The following is a 9,062-nucleotide window of genomic DNA, read 5'->3' as shown; positions in this document are numbered from 1 at the left end:
TGAGAGTGGAGGGTGGGGGGAGAATGAGGATTGAAAAACTACCTATCAGACACTGTGCTCATTATTTGTTGATATGGTTTGATTGTGTCCCCACCCAAATCTCATCTTGAATTGTAGCTCCCATAATTCCCACATGTCATGGGAAGGACCCGGTGGAAGGTGATTGAATTATGGGGCAGGTCCTTCTCATGCTGTTCTTGTGATAGTGAATAAGTCTCATGAGATCTGCTGGTTTTATAAATGGGAGTTCCCCTGCACAAGCTCTCTTGCTTGTCACCATGTAAGACCTGTATTTGTCCTTCCTTAGTCTTTGCCCATGATTGTGAGGTTTCCCTGAACATGTGAAACTGTGAGTCCATTAAACCTCTTTCCTTAATATAAATTACCCAGTCTCAGATATGTCTTTATTAGCAATGTGAGAACAGACTAATACAGTAAATTGGTACCAGGAGTGCAGTGCTGCTGTAAAAATACCCAAAAGTGGAATACGGTCACTCTGGGATCATGTCTGAGTAGGACCAGAGGGTACAAGTAAGCTTCATGAGAAGGTACCACAGACCTCCATATCATCTACTGTGCTGGCTCCAGCATCTTTCTTCAGCTTGCACCTACGGCCATCTGAAGGAGGAAAAAATGCCTGAGCTTGGTTTATAAATATTTCAGCTGAGTATGTGGGTTCTAGCTGAAAATGAACAGCACTTGCATTACAGCCAAACTCAGGGGTAGCCTTGAGGAAGCATAGCATCTGACCAGGGTATTAAACTGTAAAGGAGGTATGGCAGTGGGCCCATGACCATGAAGTACATGGTCATACTACATACTACACCATTCAGAAGCAGCTGACTTCACCGAGAGCTTGAATGGCCTACTGAAGTCACAGTGGTGAAGTATTAGGTCAGATGCAATGCTCTGCAAGATGGAGTGCTGTTCGTAAGATGCAGTATAAGAATTAAAAACAGATATTTCCATATGGTGTTTTATCCTCAATAGGAAAAACACATATGCCAACAGGGATAGAATCAAGAGTGGCTCCACTTGCCACGACTCTCAAAATGACTCACTGGGAGCCCATGTGCTTCTTGTCACAGCAGCTCTGGGCTCCACAGAGTTATAAGTCCTTATCCCAAAAGGGGGACATAAAGCTTGCCAAGGGACATACAAGCGTCCCATTGAAGGACAAGTTACAGCTGTTGCTAGGGACCTTTGGACTCCTTATACCTAGAAATCAGATGTTGAAAAGAATCACCATTTTGAGAAGGGTAATTCAATCTGATAAGCAGAGGGGAGGTAGAGTTGCTTTTTGCAATGTGGAAAGGAAAAGATATTGGTGGAAGCTGCATGATCCATTTGGGCTTCTCTTTGAATCCCTTGCCCAATTTTAACTGTGAATGGAGCCTGAGAAGATTACAATTACTAAGGGTTCAGACCCTTCAGAAATGAAGTTTCAGATTATAACACCAGATAAGACACATAGGAGAATGAGAGGAACTTAAGATGAACAATGTAGGAGACCAGACGGGACCAGCTGTGGCCCTAACATCAACTGGAAGGATAAGGACTGTAGTTTTTCCTCTTCCCTTCCTCTTTTAAATTTTCCCTAATAAGGAGAAGCCCATAGAACTTTTGAGGAGTGAATATGGATAAGGAAACAGATTTGTGCTGTGATGGTCAAGGGAAATTGCTGCTCACATCTCACTTCAGGGGAGATTTTTTCTGAGGAGTAGCGTCAGCTGACAACCTCTGCTCATTTGAGATTCACCAATATTCAAGCTGCAGCTACACTCCCACTGGACTTCTCCCAGACAATGATAAACACTGTGAGAGTACTAAGGTCTGGGTATTTCTGCCCAACACAGATTCCTCTAAAGAGCAGTCTTTGCTCTGGGCTCCCCATTGGCCTGGCTGAGATTTTCCCCAAGCTGCAATACAGCTGAGGCTCTTTTGTTTCCTTTCTCCTTTCATGGATGCCAGCTTGCATGGCAGTCTACAGTCTCTTCTTACCTACTTCGGCTCCCTCTCCTTTTACCTTTCACAAGTGCTTCACTGAATAAGTCTTTTATACTTGTAATTATGCCCTTGCTTTTGATTCCTGGAGGATTCCTGATGTTCCAAGAGAGAAGACTGGGCAGCATTCAAGGTGTCAAGGGGAAGGGGTGGTGAACAGTGTAGCTGCCGTTTACCAACTGATTAAGAAATATTGTAGTATTTTATCAACCATTATGGCTCATTTAATGTGTACTGGCTGAATATTAGTATTAGTCCTAAACGTCATCTGTTTCTCTAACCTGTCATTGCTCCAAATACCACTCCTTCGTTATGGGTAACCACTTTTAATTTTTTATTTTTTATCCTACCAGAGTCTCTTTATGCAAATATAGGCAAATGCAATTATATGTCATCTCTTCCCTTCTTTTAAAAACACTATAAATAACATAGGATATCCTCTCTTTTGCACATTGATTTTTTTTTCTCTTAAATTTATATTGAAGCACTTTCCAGGTCACTACATAGATTTCTTATTCTTTTTCACATTCACAAGGCATTCCATTGTGTTGAAGAACTGTCATATATTCAGCAAATCATTTAATCATGTATTGAGTGCTAATTAGATGGTTTCTAAACTTTTCTTATAACTTTTTAAAGTATATGTCATATAGACATATGTAAAGTTATTAAATGGCTTAGAAAAATAACACCTCTTTGAGAACTGGATCTGAAATGCTGTCATTTCTGAGAGAAAACTGAAGTCAAGATTATAACCAAAAGGCAGAAAGCAGACTGGGTGAAGTGAAGGAGACCTCCATACTTTTCTCTGTCTATTTCTCTCTCTCTTTCCTTCCATACCGGTATCCTGCTCTCAGGAAATAATATGACAAGTATATTCACAGAAATATGTAAAATGATTGAGATATGTGTGTTATTATCTCATGAACATTTTCAGTTTATCAGTAAATAAGTAAATAAAATAAGGAGAAAAGAAATAAAAGTAAATAATTAAGATTAGAATTCTATATGTGTATGTGTGTAGAGGAGGTAAGGTATTAAAGAAAAAATATTCACTGACACTCATTGAAGATGGTAAGCAGACTTTCTTCAAAGGGGAGCTATCATGATAGGTATAGGGGCCATGGGAATGGGGTATTTCACTGGAGGAGAGAGATTGGGCTCAACTCTGAATATAGCATGAGCAAATAGTAATTTATAGCCAAAGAGGAGGGTGCCAATCAGTGGATGGAAAATTACTGAGAAGTGACATCGGGGATAAAGGGGGATTCTGGCTATACTGACTTAACAGGATTCCAGGGTGATGAGAAATCACCTGGAAGATGGTGGAGGATAAGAAACCTGATCATATATTGAAGGATCAGTTATTAAGGGTGTAAGACTCTTGCTAAACTGATTTAGCACCTTTTTTGCTAAAACTGATTTTACAAGAGGGAATGCCTAGATAAGCCTAGGAGATGGTTCAGGAGTATGATGAAAGTTTGGCCAAACAAAAATTTTTTGTCAGGGGTTAATATCTACGTATAGTTCTCTGTTTCTCTTAAGGGTGTGGAAGATGTACTTCCTCCCTTTCATTCTTTATTTACTTTTATTTTGAATGCTAAGTAAAGGAGAAATTTAATGAAATATGGTAAGAGTTTTGAAGGGGAGTACATTTGAACTCAGACTCAGAAATAGTGTCCAGACTGAAGCTTCAGAACATGGGGGAAAACACTAAATTATTTTGGTCTGAATAATTGAGACATTTGATAAATAATAAAAAAACATGTCTATAAATCACTTCTGTAAATTATATGCAAAAAAAGCAGCTCTTGATACTCATGGAAGACTTGTTTTTATTTCAATTCCACAGAGGTAGAAATGCTCATTTGAGAGTAGCTGGTGCTTACTGTGGTAAGGCCATTCTGTGAAACCAAGTGCTCAGTTGTTCTTTAAAGCAGCTTATGAATCCACGGTGCTTCAGGCTGAGGAACAAAGTAGAAAAATGCAAATTAAAAGGAAGGCTTTATTTGTCTATTAATCAAGACATCTATGGTGTGTTAAGAATCACATGAAAGCACAGAATGTCATAGTTGAAAGGGAACTTGGATATAATTTTATTATTTCTTATTAAAAATGCAGATCCCTGGTCTCCACCCCAGACCTACCAAATCAAAATCTCTGAAGATATAATCTAGCCATATGCACATTCAACGAGCTCCCTGAATAATCTTAATGGACATTGAAGGGTGAGAAGTACCGAATGGTAGTCCAATCATCAATGTTTGTACAAGAGCCAAGGCCCCTCAATGTTACACCATTAGTCTAAACTTTCACAACTACATTAATGGATTAGAACTTTTAAAAATAAAAATACAATGTACAAAATGAAAATACATTTAAAATATCTTGTAGTCACCCCAAATTCCACCCACTAACACAATTATTTTTGAATTTGCATTTTAACGCATACTCTTTATCCACAAACATGAAGATTTCTGTTTAGTTGCAATCTTGTAGTATTTTTTCTTGTTATTTCTCTTAGCCTTATAGTATAAACCTTTCCCTCTAGTTTCCTAGGCTCCATCATTATTATTTCAATGAATGCATACTAATCTGTTTCAGATCTTACTAACCCCCCTCTAGTTTTATACATTATACAAATATATACATTAATTTATAAGTATACATAATTTTATACATTATACATTTATACCAAAGATTTTCTCTTATAGACAGTATTGCAATCATGTTCTTTATGCATAGAGTTTGTTTTTTCTTTTTATTTTCTTCTGAAAATTTTTTATTATATTTATAGGGGTGGGATTGTTGAGTCAAATGTTATTTTACCATTTATGACTCTTCCTACATATTCCCATATAGGCCCAGGGGAATGTCAAGCTGGTTTATATTGGTCCCCTTCTGAAGTCAGCAGTGAATAAATGTACTGCTGTCACTGAAGCTTCAACAGTTGTAAGATATATCTTACATATACAATACATATAAAAATTGTATTTTATGTATTGATATAGTTAATATACATAAGATTTATATATATATATATAGTCACATTACTAGGTGCAAAATGATATCTTGCGGTTGCTCTGATTACTAACCATGGTCAATATTTTTTCATGATTTTGCCTCTCATATTTATTTACTCCTGTATAAATTATCTATTTCTATTTCTTGATTTTTTTATTAGACAGATCTTGTTTTCACTCTCAGAAATATGTCTTTTCAAAGCACTCTTGATTCACAGTTCAGTCATTTTTTCTGTACCATTATGAATCCCAAACAATTGAAAGAAAATGTTGGCTTGTTTTATCCTTAAATATATGTGGAATAACTTCTAACTGTATATTACGATTTCGGAAAGGCACTAGAAATGTCACATTCTAGAGCATTTCACATTACCCCAAATTCAAACATTAAAAATTCATTCATTTAGATTTTGAGTTCAAGATCTTTAGAAGCCTTGATTAAACCATAGTTGTTATGGAAAGAGTAACCAAAATTAAACTTAACGCCTTAGTGAGGAATCAGATTGATAGCTCAGAGAATGGTCGTGGGTGGTAGAATTTTTTTCCATATAGGAAAGAGTTTGAGTAACGTCTAGAAAATAAGACGTTTTCTATGAAAGACAGAGTTTGGAATTAGAATTTATTATTGACAGTTTGAGGTCAACAGAAAACACCAAATCTCACAGTTGGTGATGAAAGAGTTTCTATGCTTGGCCACAGCAAAGTAGCAACACAGTAACACAGTCAAAAAATAGGAAAAAAATTATTTGCAAAGTGCATACAATTTAAAAACGCATCAAAAAGTTATCATATCATAGGACAAACCAGAACTTCCTCCCACCTATTTTATAATTTAGTGTTTGTTTTTTATTTTATTTTATTTTATTTTTTATTTCTGTCTGTTATTGGGGAGCAGGTGATGTTTGGTTACATGCTTAAGTTTTTTAGTGGTTATTTGTGAGACTATAAACATTCCAGAAGACAACATTGGAAATACCCTTCTAGACATTGGGCTTAGGCAAGGATTTCATGAACAAGATCCCAAAAGCAAATGAAATAAAAACAAAGACAAATAGCTGGGACTTAATTAAACTACAGAGCTTTTGCATGACAAAAGGAACAGTTAGCAGAGTAAACAAATGATCCACAGAGTGGGAAAGATTCTTGATAATCTATATATCTGACAAAGGAACAATATCCAGAATCTACAACAAATTCAAACAAATCAACAAGGAAAAAAACAAACAATCTCATTAAAAAGTGGGCTAAGAACATGAATAATATTTCTCTAAAAAAAAACTTGTTGTGAAGAGGCATCACAATATTTTCTGTTGCTTTTATTTCCCTTAGCCTGTCATCATGCTTATCATGACACTTGCCAACTCTTTCTCCCACCATCCACTTTGACTGGCTTCTTGGCTGTAAACTCTTTTCTCCTTCAGTTAGTTTCATCCTTAGGCATCATGCTGTAATATTGCATCTCATAATATAATTTCACAGCCTGGTTCTGCTTTTAACTAGTTGCTAATTTTTGAATATAAACTTCTCCATTGTCTCTGTCAAAATCTTGCTTATCTTTTATAACCAAGCTGAAATATTACTTCACCTTTGTGGTATGAAAAATTTATGAACCGAACATACTTAAATTTGATATTATCTAGCTCCAACTGTGTTCATACAACTGCCGAGAAATTCTTTCATTCATTTTTTGGTAGTCCTCTAACAAATGCCACATTCACTTTTTCAACAAATATTGAATGCCCACTTTCTTGGGAATTTCAAATACATTAGTAAACAAATTAAAGAGTTTTATCATCATGCAGTTTACTTTTTAGCAGAAGATAGATACAATGTACAATCATAATAATAACTGAGCAAATTACATAGATGAGAAAAGAATGTAAATCTTCTTGGTTTTGTATAATATTTTGAGTGTTCCTACTTTCAGAGAAGGCTACTTTCTTTAGAGAGGACAACTAAAACAAAAGCTGCTAGAATTTTTATTCCCTAGGTGAAAATTTTAACTTCTTTGAAAGTAACAGGCAAGCTTTTTATATCTTCATTGATTTTAACAGTGCCTGACACAGAATATTTGCTCAAGGAATATTTATTGATACATGAAACATAGAAATAAAGATTGATAATTCTCCTAAATATGATAAAATTCCAAACATAAACTCTCAACTTATTACCAAACTTTTAAGTTAATCAGTCAACAAATTAGCTGTTAATCATCTTCTACATGCATAACAATATTCTAAGTGTTACAGTGGTTAGAAAGAATTAGAACACAGTATTAATATCAACCCAACAAATAGAGAGCAAAGTAAGTGTTACAGCGTTTTGAGGGAAAACTGAGCTTTGAAGAAGACAACTGGAGAAGAAGGAGAAACCCACTGCAAGAAAAAAGAGGAGTAATATAAACGAAGGCATAAGGCAGTAATAGTAGTAATAAAGTCTTACATTTGTATAATGATTTGCCATTTATAAAACCCTTTCACACCGTTTTTTAGTATTTGAATCTAAGAAAAATTTGTTATACTGGGTAGGTTAGGTACTATATTTCTCATTTGCAGATGACTCTACCAGAATAACAGAAAAGGCTCCAATGGTGGATTAAATTTAAATTAATAATGAATTTAAAAATTTTCATTTTTTCTGATCTCATGGAGCTTAGAAATTATTTGAATATAGGAGATAATAGACAAGAGTTAGGATGAGAAAATAGTCTGGGGATATACAGTTTGAAATGTCTACAAAGAAGTGAAAATTTAAGCCATAGTAATAGATTAATGCTTCCAGAGTATATAGAGAAGAGTCGAGGTCTAATAATTGAGTCATAGAAAACAACTTGGAGTTGGATGTAGGAAGAGGAAGAAGTTCAAGAATTGAACATAAAGAAACAGTAGTAGGAGAGGAAAAAGAAAAGTAGGAGCAAGAAAGAAAACCACAATAGTAGAAACTCAGGGAAGTTAAGGGAAGGGACATAGATTTTACAAAGGCAAGAGATCACAAGTTAATGTAGGTACAGACAAGACTGTAATATTCAGTGAGAGGTCATTGCAGGGAACTATTAAAAGAGCACTTTTTAAAAAAGAACTAAAGAAAAGGTACAGAAATGAAGAACTGAAGAGAAAAGTAAGGAAAAAGAGTAGGAAAAAGGCTACAAATATAATATTTAATGTTACAAAGGTAATTGGCAAATATATTAAAAACCAAATATAGGACCCAATTTGAAAGAGAGAATAAGAGAGAATGATGTACACAACCTATATCTTTATCTGTTGTGGAAGAAAACCAAAGGAAAATGTGTAAAATTGAGAAGTAGTCACATAAATATATTATTCAGAGATATGGAAATAACCAGCAAAGGAAATAAAAACAGAAACATATTAGTAGGCACTTATGTCTTTCTGTCTATCTGGGACATTCAGTTACACTGGTACTTGACTGTCACTTTATCAAATACAGTGAGATTGCTTCAAATTAAAACAATGCCAGTATTCTTTTTAATAGATAAAATCAGGTGGCCGGGCGAGGTGGCTGACACCTGTAATCCCAGCACTTTGGGAGGCCGAGGTGATCAGATCACGAAGTCAAGAGATTGAAACCATCCTGGCTAACACGGTGAAATCCCATCTCTACTAAAAATACAAAAAAATTAGCTGCGCGTGGTGGTGGGCACCTATAGTCCCAGCTACACGGGAGGCTGAGGTAGGAAAATCGCTTGAACCCAGAAAGTGGAGGTTGCAGTGAGCCAAGATCGCGCGAGACTCCATCTCCAAAAAAAAAAAAAAACAAAAAAAAAAAAAAAAGAAAGAAAGAAAAGAAAATGAGTAGGGACCAAAAAGAAAATAACAAATGGTATCTATAGGCCACTGTGACTGGAAAAGACCTGAAGAGTAAGTTCAACCCATTTTATAGACGAGGAAAAGGAGCTCAAGACAGGAAATGAATGTCCTATAGTCACCCAGTAAGCCAGTGGCTGAGCCAGCCCTGCAACCCAGGCCTCAGGCTCCCAGGCTAGTTCTTTTATGCCACCAGGAAGGCACTGAC

At 35.7% G+C, this 9,062-nt stretch overlaps 1 protein-coding gene across 2 annotated transcripts in view; it reads right to left on the bottom strand.

Moving 5' to 3' along the window:
• Positions 1-3,819: 3,819 nt before the first annotated feature.
• The window catches only part of CYLC1 (cylicin, basic protein of sperm head cytoskeleton 1), a 43,807-nt gene continuing 38,564 nt past the window's right edge, over positions 3,820-9,062 (bottom strand). For both annotated transcript variants that reach the window (XM_011973209.1, XM_011973210.1), the window contains one exon: positions 3,820-3,968. In XM_011973209.1, coding sequence (XP_011828599.1) covers positions 3,936-3,968 — 33 coding nt within the window. In that variant the 3' untranslated portion in view covers positions 3,820-3,935. The remainder of the gene's footprint in view (positions 3,969-9,062) is intronic.

Source organism: Mandrillus leucophaeus, unplaced genomic scaffold, assembly GCF_000951045.1.
Source record: "Mandrillus leucophaeus isolate KB7577 unplaced genomic scaffold, Mleu.le_1.0 Scaffold1354, whole genome shotgun sequence".
NCBI classification, from domain to species: domain Eukaryota; kingdom Metazoa; phylum Chordata; class Mammalia; order Primates; family Cercopithecidae; genus Mandrillus; species Mandrillus leucophaeus.
This window is presented reverse-complemented; position numbering and strand designations above follow the sequence as displayed.